The sequence below is a fragment of the Peromyscus eremicus genome, chromosome 1 (genome assembly GCF_949786415.1).
Source record: "Peromyscus eremicus chromosome 1, PerEre_H2_v1, whole genome shotgun sequence".
NCBI lineage: Eukaryota > Metazoa > Chordata > Mammalia > Rodentia > Cricetidae > Peromyscus > Peromyscus eremicus.
The window spans coordinates 159,255,848-159,276,071 of NC_081416.1; the positions used below are offsets into that span (position 1 = coordinate 159,255,848).

The window sequence follows — 20,224 nt, forward strand, 5'->3', positions numbered from 1 at the left end:
AACCGGAGAAGACGGCCTCAACAAAGGGCTGTTCAGGACCCTCAAAGATCCATTGTTCCACTGAGGACCGAGAGGGCCTGGTTTCTCAGACTTCGGTGACTCACCCTCAACAAGCAATACCAATTTCACGGTGAGCCAGCCAGGTGGTTTCTAAACAGCACATCCACCTGGTTTTTTTGGTTGGTTGGTTGGTTGGTTGGTTGGTTGGTTGGTTGGTTGGTTGGTTTTTCACACATTTATTTGCGTGTGTGTTGGAAATCAGAGCACAGCCTCTGAGATTCATTTCTCATCTACCATGTGGGTCCCAGGGACCAGCTGAGGTTGTCAGCTTTGGTGGTAAGCGCCTTTCCTTGCAAAGCCATCTTGCAGATCCGATTATGTTTTTTAAGGCAAGGTCTCTCCCCGGGACCTGGGCTTGGCTCCTCTTGCTTCTGTCTCCCCAGCCCTGGGCTTACAAGCACTGAGCTCCTATGTGGGTGCTGGGGATTACACCCAGGTCCTCATGCTGGTGTGGCCGCACTCTGTGGACTGAGGTATCTATCTCCTCACTCTCTACTTCTCTCGTTTTTACGAAGCCCAGGCTAACTCTGGATTCAGACCCTCCTGCCCCAGCTTCCCGAGTAGCTGGATTGCAGGTGTACCAGCCCGTTGGGCACATTCACACCTGTTAACTTCCTTAGCCTCACCCTGGGTCACCCCAGAGGGATCATCACTTCTAGTCTCAGGCCTGGTGGTGCTGGTCTACATTCGCAGCTATCTGGGAGGCTGAGAGGGGAGAATCAACCTTCAGGGACTGTAGAGTGAATTCATACCCATTCAAAATTCAACAGTAAAAAGAGGGCTGGGCTGCAGCTCACCGGTAGAGCGCTTGCCTGGCATGTGGGGGCCCTGGGTTCCATCCTCAGTACCTACTTGTTCCACCCCTCAAAAAATAAGCAGTGACTCAGGTCTGCCAATCAGACAGGGAACTCAGAGGAGGCGGAGTTCAGGGCAGTCATTTCACTCAGCCTGGGCCGAAAAAGTGCCCTCTGGAGTAGCTCTGGTCTCCTGTGTGGAGCTGTGCGTGTGCGCGCCACACAGACACACACACACACACAAACACACACACACACACACACACACACACACACACACACACACACACACACACCCCACACACAGGCACAGACAAACTTGTCAGACTTGTGGGGCTTGTGAACAACGTCCAAGCGCCTCACTCCATCACATTTAATGCTTAGAGTCTGCGTGCTCCTTTTTGGGCTGGGTTCTTGTCTGTCTGTCTTTCCTTCCTTCCTTCCTTCCTTCCTTCCTTCCTTCCTTCCTTCCTTCCTTTCTTTCCTTCTCTTTCTTCTTTCTTTCTCTCTCTCTTTCTTTCTTTGAGTCAACACTCTTATCATGTAGCTCAGGCTGCCCTCAAATTCATTATCCTCTTGCCTGAATTTCCTGAAGAGCTGAGTTTCTTTTTAAGTGTCCGAGTGTTTTGCCTGCGTGAGTGTCTGTGTACCAGGTACATAATCGACACCCATGGAACCCCCTGGAACTGGAGTTACAGATGGGTGGGAGCCACCATGTGGGGCCTGAGAAGCCAACCCAGGTCTTTTGGAAAAGCAGCCAGTGCTCTTAACTAGTAAGCCATCTCTACATGTCAAGAGTTGGGTGTCCTCCAATTCTTTATTTTAGAAAAGCTGTCATGTAGCTCAGGTTAGCCTTAAATGCACAATATAGCCGAAGCTAACCTTGAAAAGCTGATCCTTTTATACCTGCTCAGAGTTGAGATCACAGGTGTGTGTCTCCATACTCAGCAGTTTTTCTTGCTTCTCATACCTGACAAATCTGAAGTCACTGTGGGCCAGGGGTGGGAGAAGTGGCCAGGCAGTGGGGGACTCACAGCGCTCGCTCTGCATGTAGCGGGTCACTCCTTCAAGGCTCAGCTCGTCCAGCAGACGCTCCTTCTGGGAGCCCAGGCCCAGGGTCTGGGAGAATAAATTCCGCAGGAAGTCCACTGACCAACAACAAGAGAGACAGTGCCAGGTGGGCATCGAGCCAGGGCCCCAGGCCTTGCCCAACCATGCAATCTACTATCCTCCCCTCCCAGCAAAGTCCCAGTGTCCCCCACAACCAGCAGCCTCCAGTACCAAGCTCATTATTACATGCTTTAGGTATCACTCCTATTAGCTACCCTACAGTCCAGACCCCAGATCACCTCCCACCCCTCCTCCAGGAAGACACTTACTCTCTGCCGCTCCGCCAGAAGCTCCTCCCTCAGTGTCCGAGTCTGAATCCTGGAAGGGGCAGGTGGGATGGCCAAGCCCAAGAAGTGGGGTTAGGGAGAAAGGGAGGGGAAGGGATGGGGTGCCACCTGGTTCAAAGAGGTAGGGCTCTGACTGGGAGGTGGCCTAAAGAAGTAGAGGGCCAGTAGAGGGCTCTAGGAGAGGTTGCCTATAGGGAGGGGACCTAGGTCTCCTCATGTGACTGACTTCCTAGGCCTTATCTTTTTTTTGAAATGGGATCTCTCTAGCTGGCCTAGAACTGGCTATGTAGACCAGGCTGACCCAGAACTCCCAGAGATCCACCTGCCTCTGCCTCCTGGGCTTAAAGGCATGGCCCACCATGCTTGCTCCCATCTTTTTTCTCTTGACAGGGTCTCATTATATGTCCCTCATTGGCCTAGAACTCACTATGTTTACTACAATGCCCTTGAACTCAGAGATCCACCTGCCTCTGCCTTTTTCTGACTGTTGGAATTAAAGGCATGTGCCACCATACCTAGCTTGCTTTCTGAAATAGGATTTTATGTAGCCCAGGCTGGCCTCAAACTTGCTATGAAGTCTACAGACCTTGAACTTCTGATCCTTTTGTCTCCACCTCCCCAATGCTGGGATTACAGGTGTCACGTTGGAGCTCATGTCCGACATTCTAACTAGCCCACCATCACAGCCTGACAAGACACTAGGGACTGAAGCCAAGGCTTCCTGAACACTAGGCAACCACCACCTCGAGCCCATGGGCCTCAACTTGTGCGTGCAGCTCAGAGTTTGCTGTGAGGCTGAGCAGTGAATCCCTTGGCATCTCGGCTGGTCCTCTCTACTTCCCTGGGCCACCTGCCACAGCTATGCTACAGCCTAGGCACTGGTGATGCTGCTTCTCTGTCCCCAGATGTGAGCCTCTCAAGGGGACCCCACTTTGCTCCAACCATGTTCCAGAGTGGCCTTAGCCAGCTTCTGCTCCCAGTCCCCATGCCAAGTGGCCTCACTGCCCCTTAGTTGACTGCACCCTGCCCTTATGCCAATTTCCAGTGTTCCCACTCAGCCTCCCGATCTCCCTCCACTGACCCCCTCTCCCAACCCCAGAGCTCTACCTAGTTCAGCCTGTTCTCTCTCCTGGGGTCCTGCTCTGGCTTCCTTGACTCAGTTTCCATCTCTGATCCTCCTATTCCCCCTGGTAGCCTATTTAGGGCCGTCCACCCCTCTTTTCTTTAAAGCCCCCTGAATCACAAACACCTACCGTGTGCCATAAGATCAGCCAAACAAGGGCAGGGACTTTATCTACATTCACCACTTACCACCCAGCCTAGATAACAGGACTTCTAGAACCTTCTGCCACTAAATGCATGCAGACTGGGTGCTAGGCCAGGGTTTGATCTACTCAGTCAACTAACTGCTCAAAAGCCCCCAGGCCACCCCTTCCCTACTCTGCTCCCAAACCTTCTTTCTAAATTATTTTTTAAAAAGATTCTTTCGTTGTTACTACTGTTTTGAGACAGGGTCCGACTAGCCCAGGTTGGCTTCAACCTGTTATGTATCTGAGAGTGACCCCGAACTCCTGGCCCACCTATTTTATTTCTTAGGTGCTGGAATTATAGGGATATGTCACCACCACGCCTGATTCTAAGATAATTCTTTCCTGATGTTTTAAAATTACACAAGCTGGCCGGGCGGTGGTGGCACATGCCTTTAATCCCAGCACTCGGAGACAGAGCCAGGCGGATCTCTGTGAGTTCTAGGCCAGCCTGGGCTACAGAGTGAGTTCCAGGAAAGGAAAGGCGCAAAGCTACACAGAGAAACCCTGTCTTGAAAAATCAAGAAAAAAATATTACACAAGCTGGCAAGAGGGTTACCAGGGAAAGGTGCTTGCCACTAAGCCTGACAATCTGAGTTTGATTCCAGGTCCCACATGGTGGAAGGAGAGGACAAATGCCCTCAGATTACCACACATCACTGTGGCATCTTACCCACAAAACAAACAAACAAAGTTTAAAAATTAAAAAAGAGATTATACAAGCTTTTTTTTTTTTTTTTTTTTGAGACGGGTCTTACTTTCTCACCCAAGCTGGCTTCCAACTCATAATCCTGCATTTTCAGCCTCCTGAGCCTTCATACAATGAACAAATGCCAAGCAACGTCAAATAATGATTAAACAGAAATAACTCCAGCTGTATGTGCTGCATGAGTTTTTACTCATTCATATTACAGAAACGGGTGATGTCAGAGTATAGTACTAAACATTGTCTCACAGACCCACCTTATTCTTTTTTTAGATTTAATTCTGTGTAGATGTGCATGTTTGTGCATGTGTGTGCAAGCGTTCATGGAGTCAGATCCCCTGGAACTGGAGTTAAAGTCACTTGTGAGTTGCCTGATGTGGGTTCTTGGAATGGAACTCAGGTCCTCTGGAATAGCAGTATACATTCTTAGCCACCGGGCCATCTTTCCAGCCCCCACCTCATTCTTTATTGTGGCTTCATAGTAACACATTGTATGATGAACCATAGTTCATTGACTCCCCTCTCCTGATGGCCACTGGGGCTATTTCTAGTGTTCCTCTGTCTGGATAAGGCTGCAATTGACACCCCCACATCATCTTTGCCACTGAGAACCCCTTCTGACTGAAACCTTTGGTCTAGCATTAAGTCTTATTTTGGAAGCCAGACAAGAAAGATACTAGAGACCCACAGCAGGGTTGTCACAGCTCTGCTGAGCACTTATGGGTGTATTGTTGACCACAGCTTCTGTACCTGCCTCCCTTTGAAGAGTGATCTCATATCGATGGGCATGCTGGCATTCAGTGGTTGTAGGCATTGTCTAGTACAATGGTTCTCAACCTATGGGTCATGATCCTTTGGGGGTTTGAACAACCCTTTCACAGGGGTGGAATATCAGATATGCTGCATATTAGATATTTACATTACAATTCATAACAGTAGTTATGAATTACTATATTATAAAGTTATAAAGTAGTAACAAAAATAATTTTATAGTTGGGGGTTACCACAGCATGAGAGACTGTATTAAAGAGTTGCAGCATTAGGAAGGCTGAGAACCACTGGTCTAGTACATGAGGACAATCTGGACTCTGGGACCTCTAGAGGCATTGGCAGGGTCTTCAAACATCTTTGAGATGTTCATCTGCCTCCCCACTGGACTCACAGCATATTTCCTACAGGTTCTAAGCCCTTCCCTGTCCCTCTACCCAAGAGACACTGCATCAAGTTCCTCATCTGTAAAGTGTCCATGAAGGGCCTGCTGCTCACCAGGATGCTGGAGAGAGCAAATGGGGTCGTGCACACTAAAAGTACAGGGAGAGCATCAATAAAGGACTACCCAGCAACCATTACTGAAAATGTTTACTCCTCCTCCTCTTTGCTCTTCAGGTCTTCACACTCTGCATGAAACACCATATCTGGTCTTATTTAAGAAAATTCGAAATCACTTCACTTATGACACTGTGACTATATCTTGGTCTTGTTCCTAGATCCGCTTGTGAGTTCCTCCAAGGAAGAGTTTGTCTAGAACCTTCTATAATCACTCCTGGAGTGCCTCTCCCCAGACAGAGCCTCACTATATGGTCCAGCTGCCTGTCAATTCTCCATCTTCCTACCCCAGCCTCCCAGGCGCTGGGATTACAGATGTAGGACATCACACCCAGCTTCTGTGCTACTTTTAAAATCAACCCTATAAGGTCATGTCCCCCACCCCATGAGACCTGTGAGTTTGAGGATCAAACCGGAAAACTGTCCCTTTCAGGCCCAGCACACATGAGGTTCAGAAGGGATTGAGGAAGGGGGTGGGTAACAGTCAGCAAAGGGGACAATATGGAAGGGCCACCAACCGGTGGTTGAGGCTGTTCATTTTTCCTTGACAGTCCTCAGAAGCCACCATTCCCCAGGAGGCTGTACTAATCCCCACACAGAGTTAGGGATCAGGACCATAAGCCAAGGGCCCTCGGGTAAAAGTCTCCCCTTGCCACCTCCCCCCAGTGTGGAATGTGGAACCAAGTCCATCTCTCTCCTTCCCTCCACCCTTTCCCCCATCTCACCTGAGCCTCCTGCACCTTCCCTGCCTGGGTCTCCAGAGGGTCAGAGGCTGGGGAGGAGGGGGAGCAGACGTGGTTACAGTGGGGGGAATAGTTAGGGGGATGAGGGGTTCACAGTGGTGGAGGGCAACAGGAGGACCCACCAACCTAATCATCCTGGAGTCAGGGATGGTAGTAAAACTGTCAGAGATGGGGAAAGGCTGTGTGAGGTGGAAAGGCTGAGGAGGGGAAGGTTTAGGAGGAGAAAGCAGGCGAAACAGGACTGAAGGAAGGCTTCAGAATTAGGCAGGACATGGTAGCGTGTGTGTCAGCGGGGAGAATGAGGGAGGGCGAAGTTTTTCAGGAGATACGAGTAGGGATACTTCTGCTGAAGAGTTGAGTATGGGAGAGGAGATGCAGTGGAGCTTGGAGGTTTAGGAGAGGCACAGGAACCGAAGGAATGAGATAGAAAGGGGCAGGAGGGGTCCCCGAACATCCTATAGTTGCCCCTAACACCAGACAAACTTAGCAACCAGGATCGTGGCAACTTTGGTCCTTAGCAACGAGGGTCCTCAGCAACCAAAGTGCGAGAAATGCGATCATTAAGAACTTGGCAAACGGACCCTTAAAATCTCACAGCCCAGAAACCCACCAACCTAGCAATATCGACCACTTAGCAATGGCCCTCCAAATCCCACTCCCTTAACGTAGCCCCTTTCTCCCACCCCACCGAACCTGCCCTCGGGCCCCGGGGCCTGCAGCCCAAAGCCAGGCCCCGGCGCGGCCCGACCCTCCCATCTGGGCCCCCGACTCACGGTCCGGCTCGGCCATGGGAGCGGGGTGGGGGCCCTCGGAGCTGTCACCGACTGCTCTGTCCCGTGACGGCACCGGAAACAAGAGGGGACCGAGAAAGGATTAGAGAACTACAACTCCCAGTAGCCAACGCAGTCCCGCAACCGCTTTCGTACACTACACCTCTCATGGCATAGAACTACAAATCCCAAAAGGCATGGCGCTTGTAGCCATATTGATAAAGGGCGTCTGGAAAAAGTGGGGAAACTCAGCGAGCCGGTGTCCACCTCATTATTCTGATTGGTTCTGGTGCTGCACAGGGGCGGGGTGAAGCTATGTAACACATTTTGATTGGGTAGAAGAGGGGGCGTGTTGGGGAATTCCCAGCAGGGCGGAAGCACTGGAGATCACCGCGGAGCCCAGCGACAGGCGGGCGACCACAGGGGGCCACCCGAGGTGGCTGGGACCATGGCCGGGGTCGCGTGCTTGGGGAAAACTGCGGACGCCGATGAATGGTGTGACAGCGGCCTAGGCTCTCTAGGTCCCGACGCCGCGGCTCCCGGAGGACCAGGGCTGGGCGCAGAGCTGGGCCCCGAGCTGTCCTGGGCGCCCCTGGTCTTCGGCTACGTCACTGAGGATGGGGACACGTGAGTAAACCTTAAATTACCAAACGGAGCCCTGGGATCCTACCCGAGTCCCCGTTACCCTATGGTTCCTGTGGCTTCTTCTCCTTCCTAACGCTGACCTCTGATGCTGGACTTCCTGACCCATAACTCCCAAATACTAAGTTGTGAGAAGACTAGTCTGTCTTCACCCACAGTCAAGAGTCTCATCTCTCTTGAACTCTAAATTTTTGCTCCTGAAATCCACATCGTACCTACTGATCCCCAAACTGGATCTGAACCTTTCCGACCGGATCCCCAAACCTTTGTTAGCACTCTAGTTCCCACACCTTCTGACATCTTGCTTCCAAATGTGGTCTTTGATCTTTAGCTACTCTTGTATAAGCCAGATTTTGTTTTCCAAAATTAGTCCTGGGCTCTACAACTCTGACAATTCCAGCGCAGATCTGCAATTAAGAAATTGAGGCCGGGCGGTGGTATCGCACATCTTTAATCCCAGCCCCCGGAAGGCAGAGGCAGGTGGATCTCTGTGAGTTCGAGGCCAGCCTGGTCTACAGAATGAGTTCCCGGCCAGCCAGAGCTACATAAAATTCAGAATCTCATTTCCATGAGGATAGATTCATCTGTTAACCAAATGTTTCTCCCACACTACCACCTTCTAGTCCCTGTTTTTAGTTGGAGCTGAGTTTGTGACTACATTTGTAATCCCAGCACTCAGTGGGCCAAGACAAGAGGATCTCTAGTTGTTTGTTTTTTTTTGTTTTTTTTTTTTTTTTTTTTGTTTTTTTGTTTTTCGAGACAGGGTTTCTCTGTGTAGCTTTGCGCCTTTCCTGGAACTCACTTGGTAGCCCAGGCTGGCCTTGAACGCACAGAGATCCACCTGGCTCTGCCTCCCGAGTGCTGGGATTAAAGGCGTGCGCCACCACCGCCCGGCGGATCTCTAGTTTTGAGGACAGCCTGGGAGAACCTGGAAAAGGAGGAAATGGAGATTAAAAAATAATTTTTAAAAGCAGGAAATTTTGCTTAGTACCTAAGTTGGGGAGAAGAGACAGCTGTGGTGAAGGTCTGTGTAAGGGATTGTACCCGGGATTTTTTTGTCCTTTGTGCTTATTGAGTATGCCCAGTGACTCAGTGTCTGACCCATGAGGGGAACACAATAAACGCTAATCTTAAAGAACCAGGTGTAGTTTCCTTAATTTTCTTATTTTTCGCTTTCTATTTTATTGGTCCCTGTTCCTTTATTATTTTATTCTAATTACTTTGGATTAAGTTTTGTAATTTTCTTTTTCTCCCTTCCTTTTTTGGTTTTTTTTCAAGACAGGGTTTCTCTGAATAGTTTTGCTGCCTGTCCTGGAACTCGCTCAGTAGACCAGGCTGTCCTTGAACTCACAGAGATCTGCCTCTGCCTCCCAAGTGCTGGGATTAAAGGCGTGCGCCACAACTACCTGGCTAGCCTTAAACTCTTGATCTTTCTGCCTGGGGTTCTAGGCATGGTGGTGCATGCCTGGCTTCTGCTGGGGACTGATTGTGAACACTAAGCAAGCACTCTACCAAGGGGGCTACTCCCCAGCTCACCTTTTCTCTTTTTTTTTCTTTTTTAATGTATTTATTTCTATTTTATGTACATTGGTGGTTTTTGCCATGGGTGTCAGGGTCCCCTGGAACTGGAGTTATAGACAGTTGTGAGTGGCCATGTGGGTGCTGGGAATTGAACCTGGGTCCTCTGGAAGAGCAGCCAGTGCTCTTAACCACTGGGCCATCTCTCCAGCCCCCTTTTCTCTTTTCTAATGTGCATTGAGCACTATAAATATTCCCTCCAGAGAACTTCTGATATATTGTATTTTTGTTTTCACTTAATTGAATATTTTCTGATTTCTCTTTTGATTTCTCCTTTGGCCAGTAGATTATGAAGAAGCATGTTCATTTCCACCCTTGGAGGAATTTCCAGATGTCTTTTTTCTGTTGCCAGTTTTGAATTTCATTTCACTGTGGGCAGAGAATATTCTTTGCTTGATTTGAAGTCTCTAGTTTTTCTCTTTGAGTGCTGGGCATCAACCCCAGACCTTCTGAGTGCTAGGCAAGTGCTCTGTCAGGAATTGTGTCCCCATGGGAATTCATTTTGATTTACTGAGACTCTTTTTTTTTTGCCCAGAATGTGTTATTTGTACACTTATAAAGAATATATAAAATGGGATTGGAGAGATGGCTCACTAGTTAAGAGCAATAGCTGCTCTTCTAGAGGACCCACCCAGGTTCAGTTCCCAGCACTCACATGGCAGCTCACAACTGTCTATAACTCCAGTCCCCAGGGGTCTGCTGCCCTCTTCCGGCCTCTGTTAGCACGCCATGCACATCCATACAGTCAAGGACACATACACTGAATAAATAAATAGTCTGTGATTTAGAGGTAGTGTTGGTTAGCAGTGTTATTCAAAGCTGTGTGTGTATTTCCAGCTACAACGAAGACTGAGGCAGGAAGATTCTGAAGTTCAGGACCTGCCTGGGAACAGAGTGAATTCAAGTCCATCCTGGGGAACACTAACAGCAAAGCTCTATCTCAAAATAAAGGGAACAAAGGCTGAGGATGTAACTCAGTGGTAGCATGCTTCCCTGCATGCACGGGGCCTTAGGTTCAGTCCACTGCTGCAAAAACCAAGCACCAACAACCACAAACCCTGCTCTTCTAGTCTACTGTCTCTTTGCTGATATCTTCCGTTCCTTCGAACAATCGGTGACAGAGACCTATGGAAATCTCCAAGTCTATGGATTTGTCCATTGCTTCTCATTCTGTTAGCTTTTGCTTTATGTAATTGAAGGTCTGTTATTAGAGCCATTGTTGTGTGTGTGTGTGAGGTCTTGCCCATGCTAGGCAAGTGCTCCCCCAACCCACCCCAGCCCCAGCCCTTGTTTTCCACTTTTTTGTATTTTGATTTTTGAGTCAGGGCTTCCCTGTGTAGCCCAGGCTGGCCTTAAACTTGTGATCCTCCTGCCTCAACTTCTGAAGTGCTAAAATTAGAAGCTGGGGCTATCATACCCAGTGAGTCTGTGTGTGTATGTGTGTGTTTGTGTGTGGAAGCCATTGACCCATGGTCACTGTCTACCTCCATTGCTCTTCACTTTCATTATTATTATGTGAGACAAGGTTTCACAGTGTAGCCCTGGCTGACCTGGAACTCACCGTGTGGACCAGACTGGCCTGGAATTCACAAAGATCCACCAGTCTCTGCCTCTTTCACAATGCCACCATGCCCAGCCTATTTTTGGTGACAGAATCTCACTATTTAGTATTTGACCATGCTGGTCTAGAACCCACCATGTAGCCCAGTCTGGCCTTGAAATAACAATCCTCCTGCCTCAGCTTCCCCAGGTGCAGGAATTTGAGCTATTATAGCTGGCTAAGTTCCTTATAAACACTGGTGAAACCAAGTTGGTGGCTGGGCCTACTTTTCACAGGCTTGCCAGCCCAGCTACTCAGGAGGCTGAAGCGGGAAGAACTTGAACTCAAGGTCAGCCTGGGCAATTATGAAGACCCTTGTCTTATCTCAGAACACCAACCAGCCAGACAAACCAAGTTGCTGGATTAACTCCTGTCCCTGCTCTCCCGGACACCGAAGTGTTCCAACTGTGGCCACAGTCTGTAGCAGACAGTAGACACTCTGTTTATTGACCCCTGCCTTCTGTCCCCAGGGCCCTGCACTTGGCCGTGATACATCGGCATGAGCCCTTCCTGGATTTCCTCTTGGGCTTCTCCGCCGGCACTGAGTACCTGGACCTGCAGAATGACCTAGGCCAAGTAAGCCACTGGGGATGGTCGCTCTAGGGAGCTGGGTCCGGGATTGTCAATATGGCCCTAACCCCTGCCCTCTATCCCTGTAGACAGCCCTGCACCTAGCAGCCATCCTGGGGGAGGCATCCACGGTAGAGAAGTTGTATGCAGCTGGCGCAGGAGTGTTGGTGGCTGAGAGAGGGGGCCACACCGCGCTGCACTTGGCCTGCCGGGTGAGGGCCCACACGTGCGCATGCGTGCTGCTCCAGGCCCGCCCCAGATGCCCAAGGGATGCCTCAGATATCTACCTCACTCAGAGCCAGGACCAAACCCCAGACACCAGCCACACCCCTGTTGCTGTGAACCCCCAGCCCAACCCAGAGAACGAAGAGGAGCCGAGTGATGAAGACTGGAAGCTGCAGCTAGAAGCTGAAAACTATGAGGGTGAGGGAAGGACGCGAACTCCTGGCCAGAGCCAGGGAACCAAGCTACTGGCTCTTACCCAACTTGAAACCCAGCCGCTGGCTGCAGATATAACTAAATCGATGGAGTGCTTATCTGGCATACTCGGAGCCCTGGGTTTGATCTCCGGCACAAACTAGGCATGTTCAGGGTCATCTTTGCTGCTATCTAGCTGGTTTGAGGCCAGAATAGGTTCAGGAGACCCTGTCTCAAACAAACACCCACCTCAGGGCATGGCTATGTGTGCCTATAATCCCAGCCCTTGGGTGGTAGAAGCCAGAAGCAGAAACATCATGAGGTCAGGTTCAGCCTGTGCTACATAGTGAGCCTCTGTTTAAAAAAAAACAACAACCAAAAAACAAACAAACAAACAAAAAAAAACCCCAAAGCTCGTAAAAGCAAGATTATCCCCAGACTCCAGAAATCCCAGCATTGGGTCCAAGGACCTTCACTCCGCCTCAGGGGTATTAAGAATTAGACATACAGAGCTCCTCTTCCCCTGGTCATCAAACCACTTGAGGCCCAGACCTGCCACCCACAGATCCTGAAATGCCAGGATACAGTGGTTGAGCCTGGACTACCCATCTGCAAGGTGCCTTCCCTCCAGAACTGTTCCCAAGTATAAGTCACTAGCCCAGCCTGCCCAGGATGAGAGGATCCATCCCACGCTCCCAGCCATGGGCAGAGGATGCAGAGTTTACCCTCCTCAGTCAGGCCTCGTGGGAAAAGAACCTGGCTTCTCCATAAATGGGCTGAGGTCACCTGGTAGCCAGTGTCCCAGGTCCTTTGTGGGACTTCTATTGTTATTATCCTTGTTTGTTTTCTTTCTGATGCTGGGGATGGAACTCAAGAGCTGTACATCCCAGTCCAGCCTCTGTTCTTTGTGAAGGCAGACCAAAGACTTGGTTCTGTTGGTCCACAGATTAAGTGCTCTCATTCAGCGTCCCCAGGCTTGTAGATCCCAGACCCTGCACCACTCAGGCTTACACCCACCAGCATGCCGACACTGAGGCATCTGGAATTCAGCAGCCAGCCTCCAAACCCGGTATCCTTAGCTCACATAGCTCTTCTTAGGGTCATGACCAAGCTGAGGCTCCTTAGCCTCTCATCTGACACCAATTGCTCTATCCCCAGGCCACACCCCACTCCATGTAGCTGTCATCCACAAAGATGTGGAGATGGTCCGGCTCCTCAGGAATGCTGGAGCTGACCTCAATAAACCGGTGAGCCACGGTGGTGGGCCCGTGTGGGGGAAGGCACAGTCCCCTCTTCGGTCTCACTGACTGCTCTGGCACATCCACAGGAGCCCACGTGCGGCCGGACCCCTCTGCACCTGGCAGTAGAGGCCCAGGCGGCCACCGTGCTGGAGCTTCTCCTGAAGGCCGGGGCTGACCCCACCGCCCGCATGTATGGGGGCCGCACGCCACTTGGCAGTGCCCTGCTGCGGCCCAACCCCATCCTTGCCCGCCTCCTCCGTGCGCATGGAGCCCCTGAACCCGACGATGAGGATGATAAGCTCGGCCCTTGCAGCAGCAGCAGCAGCGACAGTGACAGCGACAGCAGAGATGAGGGCGTGAGTCGGGTGCGGGTACCCCAGCTGGAGGGTCAGGGTCAACCAGCAAGGAGAGATGAGGGCGTGAGTCGGGTGCGGGTACCCCAGCTGCAGGGTCAGGGTCAACCAGCAAGGAGAGATGAGGGCGTGAGTCGGGCGCGGGTACCCCAGCTGCAGGGTCAGGGTCAACCAGCAACGAGAGATGAGGGCGTGAGTCGGGAGCGGGTACCCCAGCTGCAGGGTCAGGGTCAACCAGGAACGAGAAAGCTGGGCGGATGCTCTCAGGGAACTCAGACAGGGGACACAGGAGATGGGGGAACTGCCGTAGACTTGGGCAGTGGTGGCCGTGGTGGCTGAACAGCTAAGGCAATCTGTCATGGTGGCACACATTAGCCTGGAATCCCGGGATTCAGGAGGCAGAGGCAGTGGATGTCTGTGGGTTTGAGGCCAGCAAGGGCTGCATAGTGAGACCGTGAAAAAGAAAAACACCAACAAAGACGAGCTAAGTTAGACTTCCTCCAGAGGTGGGCATGAACACAGGCAGAGAGGGTCTGAACTCTGACAGCAGGAGATGCAGAACTTGGGCTGTAGGTAGGTGACCTTGGTCAGAGTGGCCGGAACACTGGTGGTAGGGAAAGACCTCAGCCGGGGGGTGGGGGGGGTGGGGGAGCACTAGTGAAGAACCCAGACAACAGCATACCCCTGGGGATGGGCTGGTAGAGCAGGAAGAGGGCCGGAGGTGGGTGAAGGCAGAGGGGAGAGAGCCAAGTCAGGTGGTTGTGATACCTGAGCCACTGGGGGGCTGGGACCACAGGGTAGTGGTGGGGAAGGGGTGCTGAGCCATGGCCTCCAGCATGGCGCATTGAGAGTGAGGATATTAAAGGAAGGGTAAAGGGGACCCAGGTGTCACAGTGAGACCCCATTAGGTGCTGTGACCTGGGCAGTGGGCAGTACCTGACCCCTGTGCTATCCCTCTCTGTCCCCAGGATGAATATGATGACATCGTGGTCCACAGTGGCAGGAGCCAAAACCGGCTACCTCCCTCCCCGGCATCCAAACCTCTTCCTGATGACCCCAACCCCGCCTGACTTAAGTTCTAATATTAATATAATTTCCAATTTAATAAAACTTCCGACCTGACAGCCAGAGCCCAGATCGATAGTGCTTCCCTGCTTATTTCAGGCCCATCCCTCCAAAGCCAAGAGTGAGCCAGGGGTTTGCTTTGTGCTTTATTCACTCAGAGGGATGGTGGGGGGGGGGCGCTGAGTCAGTCTGAACCCAGCCCCTGCCCCCCTCAGACTTCTCTCAGACTCGGTTCTCAGGCACACCCTTGTACACCAGTCCCTGCCAGCTGGAAGTGGAGCAGGATGCCAGGTGGATTGGGGGCTCTGAGGGCAACTGTCTGAGCCTTAGGGAGTATGGGAAAGGAGGAGAGTGGCGAGGGGTTAGCCTTCCCTCCCAAGTGCCTCTCCCAGCATGGCGGTGGCCTTCTTTAGCTGCTCCTTCATGCGCTCTAGCCGTTCCACATCATCTTCCTGGGGGAGATCAGAAATCCAGTTACCACCTCTGTGACCACTGTGAATCAGACCTGCCACTTCATACACTGAAGTCTCTTCCTAGCTGTCTGTCATGGTCAGTGATGGCTACCATCTTTGTTCCCAGCTGACCAGCATGGAGGTCCACATTTCCTGCCACATTGATCTCTTGATCCTTCTGCTTCCACTTTCTGAGTGCTGGAATTACAGATGTGTGTCATCACAGCTGGTTTATGTAGTGCTTGGAATTGAACCCAGGGCCTGTGCATGCTAGGGATACATTCTACCATAAACCTATATCTGGCCCTGGGTGACCCATCTGAGGTGATGGCCATTTTGATTGCTGCTCCCAATTAAGGTTATATTTAATTCGTGTAAAAGAAAACTGTTTTGAACTGTTAAACCATCTCTCCAGCCCATAATTGAAAAAGGAAAAACCAAGTTTATACCTTTATTTGTTGTGGATGTGGATGTGCACATGTGTACCACAGCGTGTGTGGAGAGTCAGAGGACAACCTGTGGGAGTCAGTCCTCTCCATCTTCCATGGGGGAGCTAGGGATTGAACTCAGGTCCCCAGGCTTGGCAGCAAGTGCCTTTACCCCCTGAGCCATCTTGCTGGCCTGTGGGACATGTTCAACTTTGCATGACTTAGCCAACAGTCTGTCACTAGCCTAGTGAACCAGGAGAGTAGCCGCTAGCTCCCGTGGGAGCCGACTTACTGGTGCAGACCGGCAACGGTGGCTTACCTGATGCTCTGGGTAATTAGTGGGGTCTTCCTGGTCACTGTCCTTGCTTGGGCGATGCTACCTAGTCCTGGTGCATACTTGGTCACTCTGACCCATCTCATGGTGGATTTGATTGTGGCCCAGCACTGGGAGGTGTTGGAAGAGACCCCTTGGGTGGCCTTGGAGTGCCCCCCCCCCCCACTCACCTGCTCTGATGCCTCTTCTTCCTCTGCCTCTTCCTCCTGTTTGGCCTTGGTGCCTGGCTGCTCCGGGTGGCGATGGTGGCTTGAGGACCCTTCACGCCCTTCTGCCCCGGCCATCTCGGCCCCCTGCCACAGGTGGCGGCCTCCGTCCAGCAGCTGCATGCCCTTCTCCTCTGCCCGAAACTGGGCCGTCTCCTCATCATTGGCCTTCTCAGCCACCCGCTTCTGGGGGCCCCTGGCACTCTCTAATTGCTGCTCCCACATACGCTCCAAGGCCTTCCCTGGCTGGCTCTTCTCTTCCTCCTCCTTCTCCTCCTCCTGATGGAGCCGGCTGTGGAGCTGTGTGTGGATGGCCTGTTCCCGCACCTCAGACTCGTGGGTCCTCTCTGCTTCCTCCTCTTCCTTGTCCCTTATCTCCTGGCTGGACCTCATCTCTCCAGCCTCCTGCTTGTTGAACTGCCCACCCAGCATCCTCTTCTCCTCAAGGGACACACAGCCACGGGGCTCTGTCTCGAATATCTCTGGCAGGAAAAGACAGGGTGCTCTTTGTGCATCCAACTGAGAAATGGAGGCCCTGAAGAGTTCCGGGTCCTCCCCGCCATCATGAAGGTAACTGCTTGGCACTGGGAGGGGGCATCACTGGCTGCAGATGCTCCAGTCCCTAAGCTGCAGGGAGCTTCAAGGGAGCAAGGCTTGTCATGTGGGGGGGGGGGGGGTAAGTAGTACCACACTATCCCAGACCTGGGAATTCTTCCACCATGCACTGTGGGCCAGTAGGAGAGTAGGGAAGGATGTTGGGAGTCTGAGGGGAACTAAGGCCTCCCTACCTTTGTGGAGCAGAGCTGTGCAGGGGCCTCTCTGGGCCTGGCCCAGTGTCAGCACCTCCATGACCACCTCCGCTAGACAGCGGGTTAGCTGGGGGCAAGAAGAAAGGTCAGAGGAAGGCCAAGGGCAAGGGAGTTGGGAAAACAGAGTGGCTATCGATCAAAGGAAAGAGGTGGGGATCCTGGAGAAGTTGGGCAGAGGGGACCCAACGGGATGGGGAGGGCAAAGAAGGTTTCCTCTCTCACCTCCTCTTTGGAGGGTCTGGGCGCCAGGGGAGCCGAGGAGGCTGTGGAGGGAGGAAACAGCCACTGTCCGTGGTACTGATCCCAACTCCCCAGAACCTCAGTCCACCAGCCACACCGGCCACGTGTGCTGTCCCTATGTGTACGCTCCGCTGCCCGTCTATAGCCCGACCCCAGGTGTACTGCCCTGCCACCGAATCCCTCTGTGGACTCTGGACTCACCAGCCCCCAGCAGCAGGGCCAACAGCGGGAGCAGCACTGTGGAGGTGGGTACCCGGCGCAGCATGGTGGGGAGTCTGGACCTGGGACCTCTCCCCTGAGTGGACAGCCAGTGCCAGAGCCTTATAACCCAGGTGCAGTGGCCCCAGCAGGGGGAGGAAATGACATCACCACCACCCTCTCCCCAGCTTAGGGAGAGAGGACAGCTGTGGGACGCTCCAGGACCCTCAATTATTCATGGGAACACACTCAAGCATGCACCCCTCCGGGCTTCTGGCCCAGGAGCACGGGGTGGGGGTGTGGGGGAAGGTTCTCCCCAGAGACTCACATGGGAACTGGGCAACTCTCCTTTTCTCAGCTCCCCTCATCTGGAAAGTGGATCCTCCTAAATCTATTTCCTCGGAGGTGCGAGCTCCTCTGGCCAGGTCCCCGCTCCACCATCCACCAGCTGTGCAGTGCTGGGACAACTGCTTAAGCTTTGTTATATTTAGGAAAGTTTTGGTGACAACCTACTCCAGAGCTCTTGGGTGAGAATGAAATGTGAGGGTGCTTGGGCAGTGCCCTGCACTGGGAACTTCATGGGGCTACATGCCACCCCAGTACCATGTGTGTGACATACGCACTTTATTTTCTGAGATGGTCTCTTACTGAACCTGGAGCTAGGATAGACCAGTTGGCCAGCAAGCTCCTGAGATCCAACTGTCCGTCCACTTAGTGCTTGGGTTACAAGAGCACATGGCTTCTATGTGGGTTCCAAGGATCCAAACTCAGGTTGTCACGCTAGTGTAGCACTTTTCACATGAAGTCCTAACCAACCACCAGGTAACATTTTCCCTTGCTTTTCTTTTTTTTCTTTTTGGGAAGACAGGGTCTTGCTATGTAGCTCAGGCTGGCCTCAAATTTGTGGCAATCCTCCTGTCTTCGCCTCTAATTTTAGAGGGCTTACAAGTGTGAACCACCACAGACAATGTCCAGCAATCTATTTTTGTTTCTTGGAGACCGGGTCTTGCTAGAGACAGCCTGTACTAGCTGTGAAATCCTCTATTTGAAATTGCCGTTAGGCACGTGGCAGTGCGTAAGTACACACGAGTGCTTGTGGCCATGGAGTCCTTTGAAAGAGCAGCCAGTGAGAGCTCTTAACGGCTGAGCCATCTCTTCAGGTTTTTTGTTTGGTGGTTGTTTTTTGTTTGTTTTTTGAGACAGGGTTTCTCTGAGTAGCCCTGGCTGTCCTGGGACTCACTTTGTAGACCAGGCTGGCCTCGAACTCACAGAGATCTGCCTGCCTCTGCCTTGTGAGTGCTGGGGTTAAATGCGTGTGCCACCACTGCTGTGGGATGTTCTGTATGGCAAATGTGTTGCTGATTAGTCAATAAATAAAACACTGATTGGCCATTGGCTAGGCAGGAAGTGTAGGCGGGACAAGGAGGAGAATAAAGCTGGGAAGTGGAAGGCTGAGTCAGAGACACTGCCAGCCGCCACGATGACAACAGTATGTGAAGATGCCAGTAAGCCACGAGCCATGTGGCAAGGTATAGATTAATAGAAATGGATTAATTTAAGTTGTAAGAACAGTTAGCAAGAAGCCTCCATGGCCATACAGTTTGTAACCAATATAAGTCTCTGTGTTTACTTGGTCGGGTCTGAGCGGCTGTAGGACTGGCAGGTGAGAGAGATTTGCCCTGACCGTGGGCCAGGCAAGAAAATTCTAGCAACACACCACTGCCCAGCTCAGCTCCTCATTTTAACACAGAGCCTCACTGTGTAACCGTGGCTGGCCTGGAACTTGCTATGTAGACAAGGCTAGCCTCAAATTCAGACAGATCTACCTCTCTCTGCCTCCCAAGTGTGGACATTAAAGGCGTGCACTACCACACCTGCAAGCCTTTAATTCTGGATCTTCCTGCCTCAGCTTCCCCATGCTGGGACCACAGATGCATGTCAGCACACCAGACTCCAGGAATTCATATTTTGAGATAGGACCTGATATATTCCAGGCTGGCTTCAATTTATGTATACCAGATCTGCCTCTGTTCCTGTGCTGGGATTATAGATACATACTAAAATGCCCAATTAATTCTATGCTAGGGAATTGAACCCAGGGATTTGTGCATGCTAGGCAAGCACTCTAACTGAGCCACACCAGATTCCCCCAGTAACTTTCACTGGTCCTTTACTGTATGCCAACTCTTCTCCATAGAGCTGGATCTACAGCAGTGAATCAACTGGCCAATGTCCAGCCCTGCTGGAACTCACACTTGGGAAGCTGGACAGTCAACATTTGCAGATGATGTTATGCAGAAGAGTGAGTGATGGCAGTGAATCCGACAGAGGAAAAAGTCATGGCACCCTTGTCCTTTACACTGATAGAGCCACAGGAGGACCCTGGGCAGGGAGGGCCACACCCCAACTCAGATGCTCCCAGGGGGCAGAGACAAGGAGTCTTTTGTGAATATCCAGGTGGGAGACCAGAGTGGCCAGTTGAAGAATAGGGCTGAGGAAGGAGGAAGGAGCGGGCAACTGGCAGATCCTGGAACATTCTGAAGGTAAAACTGCAGGTTTGCTAACCCACCGAAGGTGGGAAAACACCGAGGATAGCCCGAAGGGTGGAGCCACTCAAGGTGCTGAGCAAAATCCACCGGGGGAGAGGGAGCAGAGAGCTAATGTTGGCAAAGGGCTTGGAGTGCCTGTGAAGGGTGAGGTGAGCGCAAAGGATTCTGGGGATCAGCTTCCACGAGTGTGACACTCTGGACAACACAGGAGTTGGGGACCATCGGCCAAAGTCACCCTGGGGATCCCCAAGCCACCCAGCATGGGAGCAGTCACCTAGCACCTCTCTCGCTCACAGATCCAGAAGACTCTGCTCTTGGGACCGTTTATTGTGGGTCTTCTGCTCAGTACCAAGGCGGGAGGAGGAAGACGGGATGGTGTCCTCCAGCTCTCTCCAGCTAGCCTTCTTCTTTTTTATTTTTTTTATTTTTTTAAAAGATT

The 20,224-nt window shown here is 51.8% G+C and overlaps 3 protein-coding genes across 6 annotated transcripts in view; 1 reads left to right on the top strand and 2 right to left on the bottom strand.

Moving 5' to 3' along the window:
• The window catches only part of Sirt2 (sirtuin 2), a 24,530-nt gene extending 17,185 nt beyond the window's left edge, over nucleotides 1-7,345 (bottom strand). Inside the window, exons 1-4 of one of the 3 annotated variants that reach the window (XM_059276633.1) lie at nucleotides 7,107-7,345; nucleotides 6,316-6,362; nucleotides 2,234-2,282; nucleotides 1,889-2,002 (exon numbers count right to left, since the gene is read on the bottom strand). In XM_059276633.1, coding sequence (XP_059132616.1) covers nucleotides 1,889-2,002; nucleotides 2,234-2,282; nucleotides 6,316-6,362; nucleotides 7,107-7,122 — 226 coding nt within the window. In that variant the 5' untranslated portion in view covers nucleotides 7,123-7,345. Of the gene's footprint in view, nucleotides 1-1,888; nucleotides 2,003-2,233; nucleotides 2,283-6,315; nucleotides 6,363-6,459; nucleotides 6,514-7,106 lie in introns of those variants that run through there. The other 2 variants (XM_059276639.1, XM_059276647.1) reach the window with 2 other exon arrangements.
• Nucleotides 2,217-14,639, top strand: Nfkbib (NFKB inhibitor beta). Of its 2 annotated transcripts, XM_059276660.1 has the most exons (7): nucleotides 2,217-2,295; nucleotides 5,651-5,724; nucleotides 11,394-11,499; nucleotides 11,583-11,916; nucleotides 13,069-13,157; nucleotides 13,238-13,507; nucleotides 14,473-14,639. In XM_059276660.1, exons 2-7 carry the CDS (start codon nucleotides 5,666-5,668, stop codon nucleotides 14,572-14,574), a joined length of 960 nt encoding a protein of 319 aa, XP_059132643.1. In that variant the 5' UTR covers nucleotides 2,217-2,295; nucleotides 5,651-5,665; the 3' UTR covers nucleotides 14,575-14,639. The 2 variants fall into 2 exon arrangements, with proteins under 2 accessions (XP_059132643.1, XP_059132635.1); XM_059276652.1 differs by lacking the exons at nucleotides 2,217-2,295; nucleotides 5,651-5,724 and adding an exon at nucleotides 6,551-7,730.
• Nucleotides 14,640-14,780: 141 nt separating this feature from the next.
• Nucleotides 14,781-17,303, bottom strand: Ccer2 (coiled-coil glutamate rich protein 2). The gene is made up of 5 exons (XM_059253392.1): nucleotides 17,240-17,303; nucleotides 17,021-17,061; nucleotides 16,778-16,865; nucleotides 15,966-16,471; nucleotides 14,781-15,021 (listed from the first exon to the last, which is right to left on the bottom strand). The coding sequence occupies exons 1-5, from the start codon at nucleotides 17,301-17,303 to the stop codon at nucleotides 14,932-14,934; spliced, it is 789 nt and encodes a 262-aa protein (XP_059109375.1). The 3' UTR covers nucleotides 14,781-14,931.
• Between the last annotated feature and the right edge of the window lie 2,921 nt (nucleotides 17,304-20,224).

Excerpts from the sequence above, each read along its gene's own strand:
- Nfkbib (XM_059276652.1), top strand. The coding sequence starts at position 7,552 with ATGGCCGGGGTCGCGTGCTTGGGGAAAACTGCGGACGCCGATGAATGG. Across the intron at positions 11,917-13,068 it reads AGAAGCTGAAAACTATGAGG|GCCACACCCCACTCCATGTA; the intron begins GTGAGGGAAGGA and ends CTCTATCCCCAG. Across the intron at positions 13,508-14,472 it reads GCGACAGCAGAGATGAGGGC|GATGAATATGATGACATCGT; the intron begins GTGAGTCGGGTG and ends CTCTGTCCCCAG.
- Ccer2 (XM_059253392.1), bottom strand. The coding sequence starts at position 17,303 with ATGCTGCGCCGGGTACCCACCTCCACAGTGCTGCTCCCGCTGTTGGCC. Across the intron at positions 16,866-17,020 it reads CCAGACCCTCCAAAGAGGAG|CTAACCCGCTGTCTAGCGGA; the intron begins GTGAGAGAGGAA and ends TCTTGCCCCCAG. Across the intron at positions 16,472-16,777 it reads CACAGCTCTGCTCCACAAAG|AGATATTCGAGACAGAGCCC; the intron begins GTAGGGAGGCCT and ends TTTTCCTGCCAG.